General features: G+C 38.3%; 1 protein-coding gene across 1 annotated transcript; it reads right to left on the minus strand.

The window, feature by feature from the left end:
• Positions 1 to 1,482: 1,482 nt before the first annotated feature.
• On the minus strand, positions 1,483 to 23,341 carry trpm6 (transient receptor potential cation channel, subfamily M, member 6). The gene is made up of 42 exons (XM_041999560.1): positions 23,248 to 23,341; positions 23,014 to 23,093; positions 22,761 to 22,799; positions 20,203 to 20,392; positions 19,695 to 19,908; positions 18,344 to 18,468; positions 16,739 to 16,910; positions 16,476 to 16,650; positions 15,931 to 16,054; positions 15,779 to 15,851; positions 15,422 to 15,522; positions 15,192 to 15,326; positions 14,545 to 14,598; positions 14,199 to 14,333; positions 13,953 to 14,078; positions 13,163 to 13,434; positions 11,920 to 12,148; positions 11,535 to 11,687; positions 11,263 to 11,418; positions 10,998 to 11,126; positions 9,585 to 9,836; positions 9,310 to 9,484; positions 8,504 to 8,618; positions 8,228 to 8,424; positions 8,012 to 8,144; positions 6,714 to 7,152; positions 6,247 to 6,558; positions 6,016 to 6,147; positions 5,677 to 5,947; positions 5,506 to 5,603; positions 5,204 to 5,306; positions 4,920 to 4,966; positions 4,740 to 4,804; positions 4,602 to 4,627; positions 4,440 to 4,490; positions 3,992 to 4,057; positions 3,571 to 3,869; positions 3,394 to 3,476; positions 3,115 to 3,320; positions 2,910 to 2,961; positions 2,635 to 2,747; positions 1,483 to 1,868 (listed from the first exon to the last, which is right to left on the minus strand). Exons 1-42 carry the CDS (start codon positions 23,263 to 23,265, stop codon positions 1,774 to 1,776), a joined length of 6,030 nt encoding a protein of 2,009 aa, XP_041855494.1. The 5' UTR covers positions 23,266 to 23,341; the 3' UTR covers positions 1,483 to 1,773.
• Positions 23,342 to 24,624: the final 1,283 nt, after the last annotated feature.

The raw sequence follows: 24,624 nt of genomic DNA on the forward strand, positions 1-24,624 counted from the left end.
AGTTTGTTGTTGTTTTTTTTTGTTTTGTTTTGTTTTGGTTTGGGTTTTTTTGTTTGTTTGTTTTTGTTTTTTTCCAGAAGCAGATTTTTTTTCAATTAAATGCTCTAATTTATATAAAACCAATTTCAAATTTACTGCTGGATTTGATGCTTGATTTTTTTTTTTTTAACCCTCTGAATGTGTGAAGTGATATCATCAGTCAGTGAACAGTCCTTTCTGAACTGGCCTTATTCAACCGGATTGGAAACCCTTTACCTACTGAGGGAGGGATCGGTGTGGGAAGGGGTAATCTATTCTGAATGTTATGGATTAGCCTGTTCAGTGTGAGGAGCTGAACACATGCGCCTTTACTACTCCATCATCACAGAATGACACAGAGCGCACAACAGTAGCTGTCATTCTTTGTGACAACTCAGACAAATGTTTTTATTACACTTGGTTTGAAAGGCATTTCATACACTTAGTCAAATACACTCAAAACCTCCTTCTCCCCTTCCTGAAAAAACTTGGGCGAGTGTGTGTGTGTGAGGTAATGTTTGCTCTACCAATGCTTTGTAAACTTTCTTGATGCATTACACGTGTGTGCAATTGGAGTAGTGTTTAAAATTGTTAATTTATTGTTTAGAATGTCTTTGCATCCCAGCAAGAGCAAATAAAACAAAATGTAGCAATCTGTAACCTAAACCTAAAAGGTACATGGGCTGCAGAACCTCTTTTACACAGGACTAACAAAACAAAACAATTAAAAAAAAAAGACATTTTGTTTGTTTTCAAAGTGCCATAGCTAGTGAGGAGAGAAAGGATTGGCAGAGTGGGGCGTAGATGCTTTACTGTGTGAGTTTACAAGAGAAACCAATCAAAAAAGGGGAACTTCAAGGAAAATGTGTATTTGCTTACACTGTCAAACTGTTTTTACATTTGATGCTTTTTTCATTTGGTGGGGACTCTGCTGGACTCTGAACTGACTCTAATATAAATTCACAACCTCGGCTGTGGAGTTTTCACTTTCACTATAAAAAGAAAGAGTGTGTGCATGCATGCATTTGCATTAAATAGAGTTAAAAGTACCCAGAGCTGATGGATCAGACTGGGTTGAAGTTCAGAGCTATGCAGGGGCCTTAGTGAGTCCTCCTTTGAGGTGTACATATAATGTGAAGGTCTGAAGTGATTTTTGTTAAATTCTATATTTTATTGCTTTTGTAGACATTTTGTTGTGGGAAGAAAAAAAATAAAAGAAATTTTATGGGTGCATTTCTGCTTGTTTTTTATGACTCACACACATATTGTCTTTTGTTTTCTTTTGTTTTATTTTTTTCAAATTTAGACAACGAAACAATCTCATTCTAATAAATACATTTTAAAAGTCTATAATTTTTTTACAGTATTCATTCTTTGTTTAAAAAAATAAGAAGAGTAGTCATTTAGTTTTGTGAAGTTTTATTTCAATCATTTCTATTATGATTCATGAGAAACAGTGCAAGAAAAAAAAAACTATGTTTGTATACAATTATTTCACAGCAAAGCCCTTTTTTTTTTAAAGGTCTCACTAAAACCTCTGAAAGAATATATTACAAACTTTCTTATGAACTGGATTAATCCTAATAACCTCTGGTGTCTAGACACATATCTGTCATGGGATCTATGATGCTTTATCTCCTTGTTCACACTATAAAGGACTGGACTAGCACAGGATACAATTAAAGAACATTTTAGTACTACGTCTTTGTAAGAAAAGTGCATGCATCTTTATTTCCGTATTTCTTGAGTCAAAGGTTACACCTCGGTTTCATCGTCCTCTTGATGTTCACTCCCCAACGCCACCTCTGCCTTACTGTTGTTCTCACAGCTGCCTGGACGCCTTCTAAAATCTGAACAACAGAAACATCAGTTAGCAACTTGTCACTCCAATAACACAGTCATTATCACAAGAAAGAGAATACTGACAGGCCTGGGAGGAAGTCCATGCATCCAGCATGAATAATTTGGTTTGATTTGTTGGAGAAATCTTGAAGAGGACATAAGAAAGGGAAGAGGAAACACCACGCACCTTTGAAATATCAAAACAACTGTGTCTGAGTGTTTGTGTTTGTGTGTTTGTTTGCTGGGCTTGTTTGTTTTCAAGCTCAGTTTCTTTCCGCGCAGTTATCCTCAAGATGCCGGTATCACGTCTACCCAGAGACATTAATTAATAGCTAATCAAAGCTAATGTCTCAGCAGCACATTGCCAGCACAAAGACATGATTAATACGTAATCAAAGGCCGCGCAGCACAACGCACAAAGCAGGGCCCACCCCCATGCCTCAAACACTACTGTTGTTATAGAAATAAACGAAGACTCGCGGCTTAATTAGCTGGCTGCTGGTGTGTGCTGTCTTCATTTGAAGCTGCTGGGGATTTCTCTCAGAGCCAAGTTGGCCTCCTGAGTGACGACACAGAGGTGACATACAAATACTTGCATATTCGCATGAGGACAAAAGTAATAAACTGAAAAAAATCCTATGTTAATGCCAATTCACATAACACAGTTAATAAGACAAATAAGATATATTTCTCAAGTATTAAAATATCACTTACAGGCACACATTTTCTGACTCCTTCTATCCCTTAAAGATACTGGTTTTGAATATTTCCTACCTTTTAGGCCCAGTCTGTGGCAGCAGAAATTGCAAGTGTGTTTCTGCAGGAAACCGTTGATTGCAGCATCTCCAAGGTTATCGGGACCAAAAAGCATCTCACTCCTGCTACCACTGCAAGACATTCAGAGACAGCATGAGAGTACAGATAATATTTCACCAGCCCGTCTGCAATACATCTTATCTTAAATAATATCAGACTCCAAAATCAAATATGACCAATTCTAAAGCAAGATGTCATTAATGAAATATAGTGGGCAGACATTGTAACTATACCTTAGGTCATCTCCCGTAATGACAGTTGGATCAGTTAGCTCCTCTCCCACCCCTGTCAACAACAGAGAAAATGAATAAAAAAAATTAAAAATAAATAAAAAAACAGAGTAAACGCAGAGGAAGAAATTTTGCAGGTGCACAATCAACAGCTCACATGCACAAATGCACAAAGGCATATCACAACACAAACAGAAAAGGGATTTGCCTTGTATATCAAGCACCAGCAGCTCTCTGCGTGAGTACTCATAGGTCCAGTGAGAGAACGCCAGCAGCAGGTCCTCCAGCGAACAGCAGGGGGTGATCTCTTCTCCTGTGTTGTTATTGTATTTTCTGAAGTCACCGGTCATGTTCCTCTCAATAGTAAGCCACTGGCCATTAGAATGCCAGAGGACCAGAAATACATCCAGAAATCTGGTGAAAAGACAACAAAGTCACCGCATGCACAGCTGTGTGCTCATAAACATAGCAGAAAAATATCACAAACCTCGGTGAGTGGTGCATTTCCTTAGGTTTGATCTGGTTAAACACATGCATCATTCTCTGGGCTGCTCTCTGCTGCTGGATATCCTTTAAAGATGTCAAACAATTTGATGATCATACAGGTTTAAGGAGAATTTAAGGAGCAGTGGTGTTAAATGGCAGCGCTTTTGGCTAAACTTACCCTCAAACAAAGCTGCAGCGCAGTGCTACCATGGAAATACCTCTGCCAGGCACGAACCACCTCAGGCTTAAAGGCTTTGACAACATATACCAGACCAGGTGTGAGTACATCCTGCTCGGCCCACGTACACAGCATTCTGCAGCCTTGCCGGAGACCCCCATCCAAAGTGCCTTCTTCACTCAGAAGGGGCTTCAGCATGGCAGACCGGCCTCGGGAGGACCAGGAAGAGACTGAGCTGGACTCAGAATCAGTGTCAGGGGGTACTTCTTCCAGAGAGTAGACACTCACCTCTTCACCACCTGTATGGCAGTGAAGAAAAGACAGAGATTATAAAACTTTTCTGGAGGCACATTTTTTGGCAATCAAATAACAGCAATAAACAACAAATAAGAGAACTATAGACAGCAAGCAAGAAATTTACCAAAAATGGAAACAGGAGTAAAAGGGATGGTGTGAGCCAGTCTCATCAGATTGTTTCTTTCCATGGCTGAGAACAGACAGACACAACATCACCGAAACTGCAGACATTCTGAAGCAACATAAAATACCAGTAAAAACTATGTTTATTCTTGGAATCTAAATAAAATAGATGCATAACTAATGAATCATGATAGAAAACCCTTTTGGGGTCAAGATCAAGGAAAATGTTAATACTTTTAAAAATTCTGAAATTTACTTGTATTGTTTGTTTGTTTGTTTTGTTTTTTGTTTTTGTTTTATGTTTTATGTTTTTCTTTTTTCAATCTCCTCCTCCTCCACTTCCCCACAAGTTTTCTGGCACTTGCCATATCAACATTGTAAATAAGAATTTACAATGTTTTGCCAGGTATAATGAAGGTTAAACTAAAATAATTTTTGATAAAACCTACCTGAATAATGTGGGTACAAATTGTCACTGGACTGAAATGAGGGGCTCTTGGCTGCAGATAAACAGAAAATTAAAAAATTCAACTGTAAATCTCAGATTTTATCCTATGATTTTTTTAACATATTGAACAGAAAATGTATTTAAGCTGAATATTTAGAAATACCTTCAGGTGACAAGCCACTCTGTAAACTGCATTAGACACACACACATGAGCGAACACACAAACACAAAAACATTATGAGAACCAAAATATCTTTAAATCTATAATTATTATTGAGGTTCAATTGAAAGGAAGACTTACGAAGATCTACGGCTCATTGATCTGGCCCAGCTATTCCATGCTGAATGAGTGGGGCTCCACATGTCCTGCAGGTCAGTTCAACAATAATCACACTAATCTTACTGGGACGTCTTAGAAATGACATTATTTTAATATTTCTACCATTTTACATTTTTTACCACTATCTCCACAAGAATTTACCTGATGGGAAAACACCTGCTTCTGCAACAAATCTGCAGGATCAAAATCTGAAATAATATTGACATTACTGATTATCAATTCTTAACTAACTATTGTTAATAGTATATATTTACATTGCTGCTGAAAAAAATCAGAGTATTGTTTTGACAAGCCAATAAGCTCTTTATATCAAAACTTTACTTCTCCACCTTATTCTTGTTGTACACTTTGATTAAATGAGATTACGAATTATTGCAGCTCTATGATGTCTATGATGTTCTTAATTTAAACGGAACAGTACTTACTGAGCTGATTGAGGCTGGTTGAAGCTGACCAACATGTAGGTTCTCCTATAAACCTTTGGTGCCTCCTCCATGAGGCATCAGACAAATGGGACTGCATGGTTACCTATTTTTCAAAATAAACAAGAAAATAAAAACAATCTCCAAATATTTTTAAAAAAACATACAAATAGATTCAGTTTTATGATCCATATGATGTTTAGCATCTTACTGAGCTTTCACTAAAGATTTCAGCTGGCATGAATAAAGTAAATGAGTGAATATCTGTCAATATGCTCTGAAGAAGACAGCTTGTATCATATTACTGTATCTGGAGAGCTCTCTTTTATCTTCACTGTCTTCCTGTTGTGGCTTTTGCCTCTGTTGTCCAGGACTTGGGTAAAGTCAGAGGACTTGGACCACTCTGTAGAAACAATATACAAACTAAAACAAAAATGCTATTCACAAAAGAATTTTTTGCTTAGTTACGCAGTTACCTTGGCTCCTGCTGCACTGGAGAGACGTCCCATCACCACAGCCCCTCCTACTAGACATCCGTTCCTTGTTTAGTGCTTCATTAAGATATGGAAATGATTCTGTCATTGGACCGTGGGCTGCTACAGAGAAAGTCATATTCTCTATGCTGGATGACAGAGATCTGCAGTAGCCAAAGGGACGCTCTCTGGACATGTTAGCCCACCTGGGGGATAGCAAGGGTCTTCTCCACTGGCTGGCAGATCTGGACCGTAAATTCGGTTGGATGTTGTCCTGAAAAAAAACAAATTTATAAAGATTTTATAAGGCTAAGGGAAACCATTGGCAAAGACTCTACATACTTCTGTGTTTGACAGCTGTTCCTGCATTATTTCCTCTTCTTTCTCTTTATCCTGTTGCGCTTCTTCTTCTTTTTCTTCTTCTTCTTCTTCTTCTTCTTCTTCATCGTCGTCATCTTCTTCTTCTTCTTCTTCTTCTTCGTCTTCTTCTTCTCCATCATCTCCTTCTTTTATTTCTTCTTCTTCTTCTTCTTCTTCTTCTTCTTCTTCTTCTTCTTCTTCTTCTTCTTCTTCTTCGTCTTCGTCTTCTTCTTCTCCTTCTTCTCCTTCTCCTTCTTCCTCCTCCTCCTCCTCCATGGAAGTTTCCTCCTGACTTGGATATAAATATGGGTCACATGTCCAGGGTCTATGGTGTGGTGACCCCAAGCCTCTGGGAGAAAGAGGGGACCCACAGCGGGATGATTCACATGACTGAGAGGGTGTCTGATCCCTCACACCAAGATGAGCTCCACCACCATGAAAGTGGGAGAAGAAAGCATGTGAAGCAGTTCTAGAGTTTCCTGACCAGATCTCACTGGGATGGCTGAAAGTTGCAGACTGGGGTTCCTGTTAAAAACAATATCTTTTTAACCAGTAATTAAAACAGCAGAAGTCATCAGCTATTATGTGATAATGTGATAATTATTTTTCTTGTCTCAAGGTTTGAATTGTTGCAGCACATATTATGAAATGGCAACAAATTTAAAGGAGACCATTAACACCTCTGTTGCTGTTTCCTCTGCCCCCTCAGCTCTTCCAAGCTTTCCTTCCTTGCTTCCGTTGGTTCCTATGTGGTATTCCTCTAATGTTAGTCTATTTGCTGCTAAAGCAGAGCCCTTTAGCAAAGAAGGCGGGGTACTTTTACTTGATTTGACCATCAGTCGTTGCATATTAGGAACATCACATTCAGCTCCAGTCCTGTGTGGGAGGCTCCAGCTGTGAGGGAGGACGTGCCGGGATGCTGTGATGAGCCGACACTGAGCCAGACGGGCCTCTTTCTGATGCAGGCTGTCAGAAGCAGAGAGCAGAGTGAGGGTGTCCACAGCCAGCGCCGAAAGGTCCTGGAGTTGACCTAGCTGACAGTCCAACTCTGACAAGCTGTCCTGAATAAAGTTGACCTTCTCTGAGACTTCCCCGATCATCACACACATCTCTTCTGCTCTGATGAAACAGAAAAAAATTTAACTTTATAATTCTCCAGTGTATTTTTTTTCTCCTTTTGTTACATGTTTGCTGATAATTCAATGTAACAAATGTCACTTCAAACAACAGCTACCAACACAGTCACCTATAAGCACACACCAATGTCAGAGTGACTGAACTCACAGGAGACTTAATTAATTCTGACATTTTGCAAAATACTGTGTGACATGCAAATAGGAAACTGCTGTCAAGTCAACATAAACAAGAGGACAGAAGCATGTGTCAGACTCGACACTGTGGGACTATGTGAACATCTTCCATATCTTTTTGTCTGGTCACATGAAGAGAATACAATCATATGCTATCTTCAGTGTAAATAAGATTTACATACTCTTTGCTAATGTTTATCTTAGTCAAAAAAAAATGGCAGAAATAATTTCAAATGAATCAGAGGTTATGTCACCCTCCATTATCTATTATGTTCACTATCAAATAACAATTATAAGGTAAAGCGTGATGATAAGAGCAGCCCTTGTTGGTGTTACAGTGGTAGCAATGTATTGCTTTTAGTTTTGTTTGACTATTTAGTCCCTGCAACTAATTACAGGGACTAAATACTTCATTGCACCACACCTAAACCACTGTCAGAGCAACAGAGCAGGTACATCTTCAGTTTGTAACACATATTTCTAAGCAACATGTCCCCTCAATACTGTCATTCCAAGCCTATTGTTTATGAAGCCTATGTGAAACATTATGTAAAGGCCAAATGGTTGCTACATTTGTGACATAGTAAGAAAAAAAACAGAGAATCACAGCTCTTTAATTGGACACTACAATATTAGTTATCAAAAATAGATTGGAATATTAATCAAACCTCTCGGTTGTGGCTTTGATCCTGTTTATTTGACTGCCATGGAGGGCTTCAGTCTTCTCATGAAAATAGGCCTCTATGCATTTCTCCTCAAACTCATGCAGCTTCTTCTGATCCTCATGGCCAAGATAGAGCTCTGATTTATATGGGAAAATATTAATAACTTTATTAGTTTTTTTTCTTCTTCTTCTTTCACAAATCATACTCTGCAGTACTCACTAAGGCCAGACCGTCTCTCCTCTCGCTCAGTGTCTCCATTAAATTTCTCATAGATGGCTCTCAAAGCAAGAGCCATGTGACTGAGAAGGATAAGGGGTGGAGGCAGCCATGGTCTCTCCTGATAGGTCATTATGTAGCGGTAACGGTTGTACTTCCATAGCTTGTTGGATGTTGATGCCATGTCAAAGTAGATGTTGCTGTGCAGATGAAAATATTCATTTATACAGTATTACCTGTACTAAATTATAAGGATTTAGAAAAAATAAGCATGCTTACTTAAAAAATGCAATGAGAATGTTGACCATGATGATATACTGGAAGAACATGTAGACAGCCTGGAGGAATGGTATAACAAAGGATGCCGGAGGACATGACTCGTTGTCGTCACATACTGTTGATACACAAATACACAGATGTTAATGTGGCGTCTCTCAATACTTTACCAGACAAAAAGTTTCTACTCCTAGAAGCACATGCTCTGGCTCTGATTTCAACATTATTATGCTTCTCTGGCTCAACAACAAAAGATAAATTGTACTAAGGTAACCTAAAACTACAGAAATGCTAATTAACCTACATACCAAACACCTTGGAAAATCTTCGCCTGAAAATTGTTGCTATTTTAAAAGCAAAGAGTAACGGTACCAACCACGGACGTTTTTGTTGTTTTTGTTTGTTTTCGTTTAGTTAATACAGATAAATATATGACATTTTTTAAACCATCCTCATCTTATTTTTATTCCCTACATTGAAATCTTTTGGCATTGTCAGCATATTTTGCATGAGTGCAGTTTCAACTGTTTATTATTTTAAGTTATGCCTAAAACATGAGGATACCAAACTAGTCACATTAATCCCGCAGATAGTTACAAACACAGTCATAAAAAGGTGATTTAAATGGGCATCACTTCATAAGGTGAGTCTGATTGAATGTCCAAAAATCACATGGATAAACTTATTTAGCTGTGATATGCCATTAAGTAGTTTCAAAAGTGAAAATATTTATCAAATATATTTTTATTTGTAGGCAGTTTGTAGAAAATGTAGGCAATGGCCAGTGCAATTCTATTGCTTCCACTTACGATCTATTTCTCCTGCATAGACTTCTCCAAAGATCATCCAGTAGGGCTGGAAGACTATGTCACGAGCTAGACTCCATGACGGCTCCTCATCTGGTGAAATAATGGCCTTTCTGGACACCCCAAAGCTAAGCAGCACTATCGCCATCATAATCACAATGAAAAACATGTTGCTCGTCTGGACACACACCAAGAGAGAAGAGAGGGGTGACTGAAAACACGCTTCACAATTATCTTCCCCCCCCAACATATGTAAGTGAGCACAGTTTCTAACCCACCATCTTGGTGATTATAGTGAGATAAGGGCCAGCATGCTGATTGACAGCCAGCAGATCCATCACCCTGACAAACCAGAAGATGATGTCCAGACAGTAAGCAACGCGTCCTGCAGTTCGGTAGGGATTAACATTCCAACGCAACGCAAGTCCAATCAGGAAGAGGAGGATAGCAGTAAAATCTGATATGTTCCAGTACTCTGAGAACCAAATCTTCAGCTTCTGGCTCAGGTTCCTCGGCTCAGACATTAATACCTGACGAAGAAGTAGATTAAGATATTTTCATTATGTTCTGTAACATTCAAATTTCTTACACAGTCAAAAGCAATGCTATTTCTTTACTTAAAAATAATAATGGATTAGATTTATGCTGCACTTTATTGCTGACAGCAACGCGCTTATATTGGATTCATTATTCACTCCTTATTCATACGTGGTGATGGTAAGCTACAGCTGCACTGTAGCAGGGTGGGTGAATTGTCTTACCCAAGGACATAGTGGCAGATGACTGGGGGATATGGGATTCAAACCACCAACCTTTCAGTCATTAGACGACTTGCTCTACCACCTGAGCCACTGCCGCCTACTTGTTACCGAAATTGCTAAATTGTAATATTTTCAAGATTACAAGTTCAAGATCTTCGTGACTCCAGCCTGTTACATAATGCAATTCTCAGCTTTCCAGTCTGAAAAAATCCTGGTGATATCTTAGAATGCAGTATAATTATTGTATAGTAATAATGTCCACTGTATTAAACAGGGCAGTCATGTTTCAGTCCATCAACATTTGAAAAAAAATTGAGGTTAATGTGACACTTGCAATCTGTGTCATCATACATAGTCTTAAGTTACTACAATTAAACATGTGTGATCATCATATAAGCTGCACAAACCAAACATGATGTCATTGTCAACATTATCAGATGCCTGCTGCACAGTGTGGCTTATAGTGAATTTATATAACAGCTGAATCACACTGCGTATAGCTGCCTTTAGGTGCATACACTAATTCTAGCCAGACTTCGAAAAGATTTGGAAAAGACTCTTGGAAATCTATCTGCTCACACTTGCTCACCTGCTTGCTTAAGACAAGTGTTTGGAGATTTTAGTCACAGCCTAGTCTCAGACTAAGATTTTACAAAGACTGTGAATGTTGTGGGGTCCATTTTTGTTGTTGTTCTGTCAGATTTCCTGTTTCAGCTTTTGTCAGCACTCATCTATTGGCTGTTGATTGTGTTACATCACTGCAACTTGCAATAATATCAAACTTAACGATAGAGATGACGGGAGTGCACTGTGACTCCAGTAAAACTCCTAAGATTTACAAAAGACTCTCAGTTTTTAGTCTGCGACTGTGAAAATCGTTTGGTGTAAGCCCAGCACAACAGACTTATGCCTCTCTTCTGGATGACTTACCTCTCTGGTTTTCTCAACTGCAGTGGACACAATGTAGGCAATGACCAGCCACTCCTGAACACTTGGTTGATCCTCCATCTTCACCAGGACAACGTAGGAGAACAACATCAGAAAGGCCAAGTAGGACATCTAAAAGTGAGATTAAGGAATAGAATTATGCATTTAAAAGGCAAAAGATGTTGTATAAAAGACAACTGCCATCTTCGAATTTATATGAAGAGGGATACATATTTTTCTCAAACTTAACAGGAAGCATGCCACCTACTGTGTGAAACCAGAACTTGACAACAGGAGCTGTGTAAAAATCATAGAGCCTTGTGATCCAGGCCAGATACTGCACAGTTGCCCTGGACATAGTTTCTGATCCAGTACCAATACATTTGTCAGGGGGCGAGAGCCCTTGCTCTGCATCCTGATTGTGCTATGAGAGAACAAGACGAGAAAAAAATCAGACATGAAAAATGTGATACTAAGGTTGTAAGTAATCTTATTCCAGTTTGAAAATAGTGTTGGATAAGTACACCACTGGCACTTCACCATGTGATCAGATCCCTCAGTGGCTGGCACTGACTTGACAGAATCAAGTCCAAAAAGCGTTGCCTCATGGGTCTGTGGTACATGGCACATTTCAGCTTTGCTTTTAAAATTCAGCAGCAAGATGGCAGGGGGCAGAAGAAGGCTCAAAATTATCTTAAACACAGAAATAGCAAGTGTGTCAAGTAAGTTTGCACAACTACCAAGAAGCATCAGAAAACCATACCTTAATTATAACATAAGCTTAATTACGCAATACTTTAAATTTACATGACAAATTGTAAATGAGTGCTTATCCAAGATGAAAATCACTAACAAGTAACACGTAAAAAGCAACACAATCAGAGACAACTTTTCTGGTATTTTTGACGGCTGCCATAATATTTACCTTCAAAAAGGAGTTTTTACTCATGTTGAGTGGGCCAGTCCAAAGATCTGTGAGGAGGGTCTGAGTGCAGGAGTGCGACACAAATGTTTTGTGGCATGAGGAGACAGCCAGCTGCAGGCAGGTGAAGTGGCTCCATGCTTCCATCTCGGAGGTTAACAGTTTCATGGCCATTTGTTCATTCTGCCGAAATGCAAAATCTAACACATCCACAGCCAGCTGGCCAAACTCACTGTCGGAGGCAGAAGAGACATACACTCACATGCAAGTTTCTGTAAAACAGGAACATGTATTTCATAATGTTTAAGAAAAAAGATAGTTAATGGAAATCAAAAACCCACCAGTGGGGGAAAAAAGAATAAAAAAAAAGAAAAAAAAAAAAGAAGAAATTAAAACTCAGGACTGAAGCTGCCTCCACATGAAAAGACTAGACTCCCATGTACAGTAAATACTCCCAAGATGTAAATCCAGTGAAAATCCCTGACAACATAACTTCTCAGTAAAAAAGGTACCAAACCCCCACCCCAAAAGTAAATCAAGTTTTAAATCACACTTGACAGTTGGTACAAGGTTTTCCTTTCAGAATAGATGTCGTTAGGCTGCACATATCCACTGTCACTCAGCCAAAACTACTTTGTAGTGTCAAGTTTGTGAAATCTCTTTAGGTAAATGTGTGAATTTTTGTCACCAACAGTTGAAGCGATCACTGCAAAAATTAGGGGGTGTGTGGAGATGTTTGTTTGTTTTATGTTCTTGAAACAATCAGCTGAGCTCACCTGACCCGGATAAATTGACTTTTGAAGTCTTTATTCTGTGAAATATGTGCCACTAGAGTGGATCGTTTTGACAGTGGAATGATTTACATACTAAACAAAAACTTAACCTTTTAGTGGTAAAAATGATAAACAAACACACCCCCAAAAAGAGAAAAGACAAACACTCACATGTAGAATTTTTTCAAAAGAAACAAAATTCTACCTGCCACTTCATCAGGAGCTTCGAAATAACTAGGATCTGACCAGGAACTGCTATTTGTTTTTCAATGAATTCAATACGTAAAGTGACTTTACATGATTTTTTTTTTTTTATCAGAATCATAAAAATGTCTTGTAATTTCTTTTAGTGCATAACCTTTATCAGTGAGGCAATGCCCAAAGAGCATTAAGTGTTTGCTTGATCAAACATGCTAAAAAAGTAAATATTTTCCATAGTATATACTTTTTTTCATGTTACTTTACATACTCACAGTGAATATGCCTTGAATCGCTCTGCAATGTTGTCGTACATGCTGCTCTGCCGTGCCTCACAGGCCATGGAGCGGTACAGCTTACAGGCCACAAGGGCTCGTGCCAGTGCCTCTTCTCCATGTTGCCACAGGAACAATGCCATTTGCTGCCGCTGCTGAAGGACGGCCCACACAAACAGGTCGTTGAAGTTGAAAGGAACTAGTAGTGAAGCTTCATCAAGTTCTGGACTCTGTGTTTTCTCTTGATGATTTCCAGGTGACGCATCTTGCTCCTAAATGGGCAGGTTTGAGGTATGACAAAAGAATGAAAAAGGGGACAGGGATAAAAGAGGGAGACTCCACCCAAAAGCTCTAAGATAAAAATAAAGAAACACAGTTTCATTCTTTCTCTGTACTGCTTAGTAAAGTAAAGGGATTTCATGTGATTATAATGTTTGAAAAAAACATTAACCCATACGGATCGCGGGTAAGCTGGAGCCTATCCCAGCATTTTTAGCAGGTGAGAGGCAGGGTACACCCTGGACAGGTCACCAGTCCATCGCAGGGCCAACACAGATAGAGACAAACAACCATTCACACACACACACACTCACTACTAGAGAGAATTTAGAGTGACCAATTAACCTAACAAACACAGTAACACAGTTTATACTGTAATAATAAAGCATCTGCACAGGTCTGTTTTAAGGTGGTCTCCCATAATGTATTGTGTAATAATTTTGATTGTATAATTTAGTTTTTTTACCATTATTACCTTATATCATATACTTTAAAAACAACTTTTACCAACCTTGCGCTTGTAGGGCTGGGCAGTCCTAAAGAAAGGCAGGTCCGGCACACTACTGCTCATTTTTGAGTTCGTTCTCAGTCCTCGTTTCTGTTTTGAGAAGGAGCCTGAGCTGTCTCGTCTACCCAACTACAAACAATAAAGAGAGTGTGTTATGTGGGGAAAACTGAAATGCAACAGAACTTATAAAGACTCAAGGGCAACCAAAAAAAAAAAAACAAACAAACAAACAAGTTTTTTAATGCTCACTTTGTTCTGCATGCGGTTGTACACAGCTCTAAAGTGTTTCCTTGTGTAGGTGCTGCGGTACGCTCCTCCTATGAGGTACTCTATCACCAAGCCCATGTCAATGAGTGAGAGATGGTAGCCTATGGGAAGAGAAGTCTACACACACACACACACAGTTACTTGCATCTATCTATCTATCTATCTATCTATCTATCTATCTATCTATCTATCTATCTATCTATCTATCTATCTATATATATATATATATGTATATATATATACATATATATACACATATATAAGTAAATGTAACACTAACATTTAATATCTATATAATATCTATCTATACAGCCAGTTATATTGTCACCTGTTTTGCATCTTCAACAAGGTGGTGCAGGAAGCGCTGAGTCTGCCCTTGTGGCTGGAGAAAGATTTTTTTTATTATTTAGAAAGATCAGAAAACTAAACTGGAAAAAAAAACAAACTTTGAAATCAGAGTAAAAAAAATCTGCGACTGCTTCCTGAGCGGCTCTGCAGATGGTAACATGCTTCTTAAAGGGACTTATTATTCAAGAGAAATATGAATAATTAACATCCTACAATAGACAACATGTGAATTTGTGACAAAGAGCTCTGTGATTTCAGAAGCAGCCAAAAACAACAACTGGGAAAATACTTTTGATGCAGTTGACCACAAAACACACTGAGTCCTGGTGCAAACCCTTACAGTGCATTACTGTGATTTTAATCAAAGCTGGTGTTTTGAAATGTTTGTTTTAAGAAAAATAAACAAACCAGCTAGATTTCTGCTGTTTGGATAACAAAGCATTGGCTAAGGGAGAAAATAAAGAGGAAACAGCACAGCTAGGCAAACAATGGTACTGTTGAGTGATGAAGTTAAAGAGTAAATCTTTGAATAAAGTCTTCTTCATTTTTTATTCTTATTCTTGATCAATAAGAATAAAATCAGAGTAAGAGTATCATAAACATGACTGATAAATATATCATAATCACTGTATTGTAGAGCTCCTCCAGGCGATCCACAGTGAGGAAGCGGTTCATTGTCATGCCGTTGTCGATCAGCATTTTGACAAAACTGACACGGTCCATCACGAGAGCATCCAGCATGGCTTGTTCCAAGGCGCCAACCTACACACAGCATATCAAATAATTAAAATGATCAATTATAATGATCATGTAATTAGAGTACAGCTTGTACCAATAATTGTCTTTGCTAGTTTTACCTGCCAGTGCTGTCCATAAACCAGAACATCTTTCTGTGCAATGTCAGCCCTGTCCCATGCCAAAGCCATACTCAGCTGCCCTGCTTGACTAGCCTTGGTGCCTGTTTTTATTCAGTGCAAAACCAAACAAAGAAATCATTTCTCTGCATTAACACCACTTTCCTGGCTGATATTTTTTTTCCTTTATTGGCAAATAAAAGCCTCAAACTAATATAAATAATCATTACACCAAACCATTAATCAGTCAGTCTAGTAGAAATGCAGCGAGTGTTAAAGTTTTACCTTTTTACTGTTAATCACAGTTCAAATTGTCTATAATGAAGAATATCTAAATCACAACAAAAAGCAGAAATGTACCCTTGAGTGTCGTAGTCAAAATAGCTACATCTGGTGCCAGATGGTCTTCTGAATCCGAGTCAAAGATGGTTATCTGTTGTTCGAAAAAATACATTAATTTAGTAGTTTGTCCATAATTCCAGACACACAATCCCATATGCAGCTTTACTCACAGACTCTCTGTGATCCATACACTGCAAGAGGAGATTGTAAAGGTTAGTAGCTTCTGTCCTCTCAACTTCAAACACATTCCCGATCCTGTCAAGGAAGTCCTCCTTGATGTCAGCCTCCAACTGCCTATAATAGGAGCATGCATTTAAAGTCATAATTTACATGTTGATTTCTTTATTTCTTCTGTCTCCTCTTATGTGTCGAAATTTTAATGTCAAAGAAATATGTCCAGTAAAAGCAGCAAGTGATGCAGTGAGCTACGTTCTGGTCCATATGCTTTCACACTGCAAGTGAATTGCTCCAGGATTCACTTGCAAGTGAACTTAGACCCCCTGGTTTTCAGGTGCACCAGAATTCTTAGGTCTGCACCACAATACTCCAAACAAACTGTACTATTCATGGAAGCGGACCAGGGTTGATTTTAAGCAGACCTAACAGTGCCCCCATGTGAATGCCCCCGATGAAGCTATACATGAAATGCAGTTAGTTTAACTTTACACAGCTAGATGAATACTTAAGATCAACTAAAACTCTCCTACAAACATACCTATCATTGGCAGTCTGCTTGTGTAAGAAGGCAAGCAGGTCTGCAGCTCTGCCCGATCCCTCAAACACAAACACCGGCACCGGGGGCACATTGCTAACATAGTCCAACACTGTAGACACAATGGCTGGACCTCCCTCTACCACCACACACACCACAGGTACTCTTTGGTTTAGTCCTGCAAAAAAGAGCAGAGAGTGCAATGTGACATCATTCACATCATGTTGCTGTGATTTTGTACATATTACACAAACACATTGACTCACGAGGATGTATCTTCTGCAGCTGGATGTGTTTCTCCAGTTTCCTCCTTAGGCTGTGCTGACAGCCATGTTTTCCCAGCGTGCCATCATCCACCAGCAGAAAGTGAGAGTGGAAACCATTAAGACAGGCTCTTTTGCTCAGAGGGTTTCCCAGTGGCTGGTAGGGCCTGAACACCTGAAGCATTGTTGAGTTTATGTCATGAGAGCCAACATTCATTGAATAACAAAGCTCTAGGATAAAGTATATTGGAGATGTGTTTATGGTGTTACACAGATGCAAGCTCATTTATGGGGGTATTTCCTCATCTTTAATCAAGAGCGTTTGCTTTGAGAGCAAGATTTCTTGTTTTCATGCTCAAATATCATTTTGCTTTCTCTCAAAACTCTGCTCTCACACTCAGAAAGTCCCATCTTGCTCTCAAATATATAGTTCTTTCAAAACTCTGCTCCTCTTCTCAGGTTTAGTGTTGCAGATTTAAATCTCCCACGCTCTAGCTTGCTTAGCTCTTTTCCTCACACTCCGCTCACTCACTGCTCTCAAAGCTTGTGCTTGCAGATATTTTTCTGCTCTCTTGAGTTGCTGAATGAGCTGTCTGTCAAACATCATCCAATAGAACAGTAGATAAATGCTGACTGAGCAAACAGTCCCTGCCTTCCTCAGGGTTCACTCATTTTGCTTGGCAGTGCAGTCAGAAACTCAGTACTTAACAGGGATCATCAGTAAACACTTATGCCAAACCTAACCCAGCAATTTTTATCATGCGTTATGTTTTTATTATGCCTTTTTTAAAATATATTTTCAATGAAAGAAAAACACAGTGACTTGCTGAATCACAGTAAAAGTACTCATTTAAAAACTAAGGGTACCAATACAAATATACTGTATGCCAAGTATAAAGCCCAAGAAATCATAAACTGAGACACAGATATTTAGCTTTTATGGTACTATAGAATTAACCTAGGGTTAATGAGGATGCATGTGAAGCTATAGGTTTGTTAAATATGTAGCAAAATTATCACAGTGTACTACTCATAGCGTCGAGTAATTGAGATGGATTATCATCCCAGCCTTGTTACACTTTGTATACTAAATAAAATATTTCAATTAGAGTTTATTTATCACAATATATATAAAATGAAGGTCCAGTTAGTTATAATACTGACTAATGAGTCTCTACTTTTAAAAATAAAGAGAAAAAATATTTAAATGATTATAATAAGCAAACTTTGGTGGCAAAAAAAAGAAAGTTTATTTATCTGGTGTAACTGTATCAAGTACAAGCGCATCATCAATATCCAAGAACGGAAGTTTTGAGAGAGCAGAGAGTGTCTCTGAGTGGAGGTAAAAAGACCAAGCCAGAGCACAGGGGATTTGAACCTGCAACACTAAACTTATGAAGAGGAGCAGAGCTTTGAAAGGAAGAAGGATATATTTGAGATCAAGAAGGAATTTTTTGAGTGTGAGAGTAGAGTTTTAAGAAAGAGCAATATGACATTTGAGCGTGAAAATAAGAAATCTTGCTCTCAAATCAAACAATTACGCTCTTGATTAAAGATAGGGAAATACCCCCATACTCATCTAGCAAGAAGCAAAATTTGAGTACTGACATCTCGGCCTACGAGGTCCATGTTGTTGTCAATCACTCCCCACGGTGTGAGGCCAACTGTGTTTCTCTTCCTTAGGTCATGGCCTCCAAATATTTTCACTGCATCACCTACATACTTGGACACACCTATAGAGCATGTAAAGAGTAAATGAGTGCATAGCAAATACATGTAATTGTAAAGATCAAGCAAGAGGTACTTGCTTTAAAAAAAAAAAGCAAGTGAACTTGTGTTTTTCGATTATTTTTCCCGTTTGATAATACCAATTGCGGTTGAATTAGACATTTAGTCCAATTAGTCACCTTTATAACGAAGTATAACTTGTAAGAATCATGCATTTGTGGGATTAGAATGAGATTCTGGTGCCAGTGGTGACCCCATATCTCCAGTATCTGGGACCTAACTCCATCTTCCAGGAACACAACACTCCCCCACAGAGCCAGGCTCAGAGTGCCTCCAGGATTTGGGTGTGGAGAGGATGGAATGGTCTGCCAATCTAGAGCGACCAACACAACCATGCTGTTTGCCCTTCAACAACTCTGGATTGAGGAAGGGGATGTCATCCCACAACAAGACATGACCAGGCTGGTGAGAAACATGAGGACAAAGAGCTAAGCTGTTGTAGTTGTATATGGATTGTCTACATTTTTTTCCCATGAAGGACATGGCCCATTTTTTCAAGGGCACTACCCACATGTTCAGCTGTGTTGCTCATTCCACAGATGCACAATACTAAAACGTTATACCTTGTTAAAAAAAGGTGACAAATGTTGAGGTTGATTTTATTTTCTTAGAAATGATGTGAACAATAACACTTTCTGCTCTGTTAATATGATATCCACTTAGATATAATTGTTATATTTGCAGAGATGTCTCACTCTTACTCAGGAAAATAAAGAGGCAGGTCATTGTTTACCAGATAGAAGAAAACCAATGCACAGACAGCTGATGATGTAATTACTGATATCTGTTTGTGTGAATGCAGAGATCTTTATTTATTTGTGGTGTAAAAGGTTGTGACAGAGGGAAGATTCTTCAAGCCAGAATAAATGCTTTCTGCTTTCTGCTACATACGCTCCCTGATCTATCCGCTCCAGACTCATTCACGAAGGCTTTTTTTGGTAAAAACAAATACTTTCCTTCACACTTTCCAACCATGTATACAACAACAACAATTTGTATTAGAAATAACTGGTTAAACACAAATGTCCTTACTTTTTATTTAGTTTATATGCACACAAAGGCATGGAGGTTTTTCTTATCAGGTCATGTCAGATAATATCAGGTAATATTAGCGCATGGCAGGCACTAGTGAAAGATTCAGTGTTATTTTAAAGTAAAACAAAATACCAACCTGTATTTATTCCATCTGTTAGTATCCATGCTCCTGTGCTGAGAGCAGCAGTCATCAGCCCTTTGCTGAAAGCCTGCTTAACTTTTGGGGGCAGGATAAAGTTTTCAGAGCCACCCTGGACGGTCAGAAGAAGCTTGGGTCTCTCCATCTGCCATTCCCTCAGCATGAGCTGGAGCAAGGCTTCTGGCTTGGAGTCCACAGCCACACGGGCATACTGGGAAAACATGCTACTGTTAGGGAAAGTTCTTGGTGCTACTCTCATGTGCTGCTCTTGTGCCTGTTTTATAACTTCTGCAGATAACATCTTTGCTTTCATACAACTTGATTAAGCCTGCTTATGTCATAGCAAACCAAAGTTTATACAACAATCAAAATCTACACCTATCACTCACTCTGGGGAAACCATCTTTATTTTGGGGTCAATCATTTTTGAAGGAACAGAATTCTAGTTATAAAAATTTTTATTGTGAACTGAGCTGGCAGGACACACAGTTAGTATTTTACAGACCTTGGCCCGACAAACACGCGTGGCAGTGTCTTGAAAGTCTACGATCCCATAGGTGTCTGTGGGACTGGCTCTGGTATGCACCTGCACGGACCAGACCTCTTTCACATCCTGATCAGAACCAGGACAGAAGGATATAGGAGGAACAAAGTCTTTCCAGGAGTGTTCCCCCATAAGGCGGCCACAACAACATCTAGAAAGAATTCAATGCATCAAAACATTTGGTGGTGCCCAGTGACAGAGGTTTATTGTGAAATACTTCACTCCCTTACATTTCACATTCTGAGTCAAGCAGTCAAAATGTTGGTGAAAGATGTATATTTAACATGGTTCAAGGATTTGCAGAAATATTTTTAAAAAGACCTGCTGGGACCATGATTATGTTTTTTTTTCTTACACCAAAGAAAGTCTCAAAGCAAAACATCCTTATGTATTATTTCTATGAATTCACATGTAGTCATTAGCGCTTTCTTACGTTTTTGATTAAGTTGCTATCAGCAGATCACTGCCTCTCTCTGTCTCAGGTATTTTTAAAAAAATACAGATAACATTTGTTCCTATTTCTGAATTTTAAATAAATCTCAGAGTGAAGGACCTTTCAAAAACAGTTTGTGAACCCTTTGTAATAATCCCAATTTCTGAATTAATGACTCATAAAATGTGGTTTTAAAAAAAAGAAATTTGGCGTCCTAAAACAGTCAGTACATTTAATTGCAGAATTGAGTTGACTGAGTTATACCTCAACCTAATCGTCCCAGTATAAATACATGAGAGGAAAATAAAGCTATTAACTATTATTTGAGTTAGAATAGATTATAAAATCTTTCTTTTACATGTAAGTATTGATAAATTATGGCACAGATGGTGAGTTGAAGATACTTGAGTGGTGATTTTGTCACATCATGCTGCAGTGATAATAATCTAAATTTTATTAGAGAAAAGCAACAATCTGGAAAGGCTTCATGCAACCATGAGTTGGCATGGACTGGGTGGCTTTTTAGTCAAAATTCATTTTATTTTTTTAGCCATCTAACAAAAGAATAAGCTAAATATGTGAGTGAGATCAGCTTCATTAAGAATTTGGCTATATCAGTCTGCATTTACAGCACATTTGAGTTACAGCTGGTTGAATTATACATGCAGGATAATTCGACTTCCATCCACATTATCAGAATGTTTTAGTTCTTTGAAAAAAAAGTTTGAAAATTTCACACGTGAAGTCAGATTTTGGTTGGGCTAACTTTATTATTCTTTTTTTTTTTTTTTTCTAACTTCATGTCAACGTGGTTAGTGTCTCTGGGGTGGGATACGGCATTACAGTCAAGGCTCCAAGTTTAAAAACAGCTTTACTTTTATCCATTAGTAGGCTTTGGATCAGCATCATTCTGCTCTCAGGTCACATACAGTTGCCTTGATCCTGTCCTTCAAAAGACCTTTATATAAATTTGATGTCAGTCCCCTAATGACTGCCAGGCATTCAGCCCATGAACTGTAAATCAGAAACAAACCATGATGTTCCCTCCACCATGCCTCAAAAATAGATAAAATCTCTGTTCGTCTGTAAAGTTTCTCCACTATATTGCATTTTAGCTAACTCAGTTTCCTTGTCATGTGTTGGATCCAGGTGTTTTTAGCCAACTAAAAACATGCTGCATTCTTATTTAATATTGTTATTCTTCTTCCCACCGTCCTTATTTAGAGTTTTTCTCATAAGACACATACAAGCAAAAAAAAAAAAAAAAAAAAAATCAGCAAGTTGCAGAGATGTTGTTGCTGTTTTACTCTTTACTTTGGGTTTCTTTTCATCTTCTTAAGAACTGCATATTGTGATCTTGGTGTTATCTTTCCAATCCAATGTCCTGAACTGGAAAACCTGATTCTAAGTAGTTTTTGATTAGATGTTACCACAAAGGATTCATATATTTTTCCCAGCTGCCCTTGTAAAATATTCACTCTATTAAACAAAAATATAAAAGTGTAAGTAATTGTTATTAGTTTAAAAATGACACATTCTTCAATCTTCAGAGGCAAAATAAACAGCAATTCTAAAGTGGACGTGTGTAGCATACAATTTTAAGTGCATATTGATAATCCAACCTGACATTATGGTAGGGATGTTTACATATAATTTACAGGCATTTGACTGAGAAGATACTTGGACAAATTAAGTCATGTTGCTATAAATCCTCCTTCTTTCCTGTATCTCTTCCTTCCTTCCGTCTTACCTCCCTTTGACCTTGAGTCAGCATATCAGTGTTTCATTGTGTTTATCATGTTGCAGCTCAAACGGTTCACTTATTCATTTACATTATTTCTTTCTTATATAAAACCACCACACTGCTGATAAACCATTAGCTTCTGAAGGATGTGTTTATGTTAAAACTGACAAGGAAAGAAAGCAAACTGGAAAAACGTTACAAAAATGAGTGGGTGGGGAGAAACAGTTTCATAAAAATCCTCACAATAGCAAAAACTTAATCTCAGTGTAGTTGAAAGGGTGGTATGTATGGTACAAGATAGATGAATAAATAAATAAATAAATAAATAAATAAATATTATACCTGATCAAGTTTTGGCATACTTGACATACTGGAATGCATCTGTAAGAAACAGGAAATTACACATAATCAAATAATCCACATGGTCCCTGTTCCTGGAAGGAAGGACTGAATGCCAAGCAGCTCTGTTCTCAGAAAAAATGTTATTTCCAGCCACTTCTGGTAATGTTATACCACATACTAATGAAACAACCCAACCCTACGTATTATAAAAATGTTTTGTGTCCAGTGTCACCGCAATTAGATTTCAGTTTACCTGTGCAGGTCCCAAGAGGAAGGAATAAACTTCACACATTCTCTCTTGAAGAAAGTTTCCTCAATCCAAGACTTTCGCGACTGTAATAAGAAGATATTTACTTAAAATAAACACACCCTAGAGCAATGAAGCACTATATTTACATCTTTAATGGCAAATCTATCCTCAAGCTAAAACAAACACATTATTTCAGGAAAAAAAGAAAAGAAGAAAAGAAAGGCAGGATTCAGTGACCTTCTCAGTGAAGCTCATTGTAGTGCTGGCAGCCGTCTACATGCTAGTTGCAAAGACAGCAAACAGGAGGTCCCTCCCCATCATACACTCTCACAAACACAAGCTGAAATACTAAAGAGATGTGAGTCAACCCCTCATGCAACTTCAGAGCAATCTTTTCCAAATGCCTCCTCTGGTTTTTAGCGTCTTTGTTTAATTCCTCAGCCAGATGTAACAATAGTCTCGCTAAGGAAAGCACTGCTGGTAGGAAACATACTAACATCCCCTTCCTGAGATTATTCCATGGGTTAGGAAAGCTGGTGTACTCCCCCTCCGAGTCCAACTGTGTAAACACTAAACAAGGTTCTTAACTCAGCTGAAGCTACAATGTTTTAAATATTTACAGATTTCCTAAGAGAAATCAGTTGTTAATGTGCTGCAGATGCAATTTTACCATTTCCACATTACAGGAAATATAAATAACACAAATTAACCAAAGAACTAATCTAGTAGAAGAGTAGAAAAATTAATAGTTCATGGACAGACTGCTCTCCAACAAGCAGCATCCTAGAATCATAAGAAAAACATACTGTATTCTCTGTAACGCCTTAAATCAGTCACTTTAATGCAATCTGCCTTGACCAGCTCGGCACCCATGTCATTATTGTTTGTTGAAGGTTAACCATGCACGTATCTCTAGGGAACATTACAAGGTCACTGTGTAAATCAAATCAGGTATGATGGTAAACCATGCACTTATCTTTATGGAACTTTACACAATGTCCTATATATTGTTTATGATATACTGCTGGAACAGTTTTCTACATCTTTGGTTAAAAGCTGTTTAGTGGGTCCACAAAATACAACGAGCCTGAATTTATCAGATTTCTCCACATTATTACATGGCTTCAAGCTAAGTTACCTTGCTCGGCTAACATCAAAATCACAGCTAAACTTTGCTAGCATTAACTTCCGACCATTTGTTTATGGCAGCTAATTAGTAAATAAACTGTTTTCACTTTGTCCTGCACAGCTCTTTTTTAAACACTGGAGAAATGCTTACAGTTTGCATTACCTATAACCTTAAACTGCATAACTTACCATAGGTGTGCCCTTCAATTAAACGTGTAAAGCGTTTAAATCTGACTCCCTTTTTATCAGCCACAGGTCCAAAGTACATGAGCCTTTCCAAGAAACCTGGAGGAGCTCATGACCTCCTGCAATAACAAGAGCGTTTCCTCAGGAGCAGTCAACAAGTGGTGGAGGTGTTGGTGGGTTAGTATCAAGAGCTTGACCAGAGCAGGAAACAGGTCTACTACACAACTATCATGGTTCTGAAATATTTTTTGTTTGTTTGTTTAATCTAATAATGCATCTTTCCATAAGCTCGTTTTTGTT

Source organism: Melanotaenia boesemani, chromosome 11 (assembly GCF_017639745.1).
Source record: "Melanotaenia boesemani isolate fMelBoe1 chromosome 11, fMelBoe1.pri, whole genome shotgun sequence".
NCBI lineage: Eukaryota > Metazoa > Chordata > Actinopteri > Atheriniformes > Melanotaeniidae > Melanotaenia > Melanotaenia boesemani.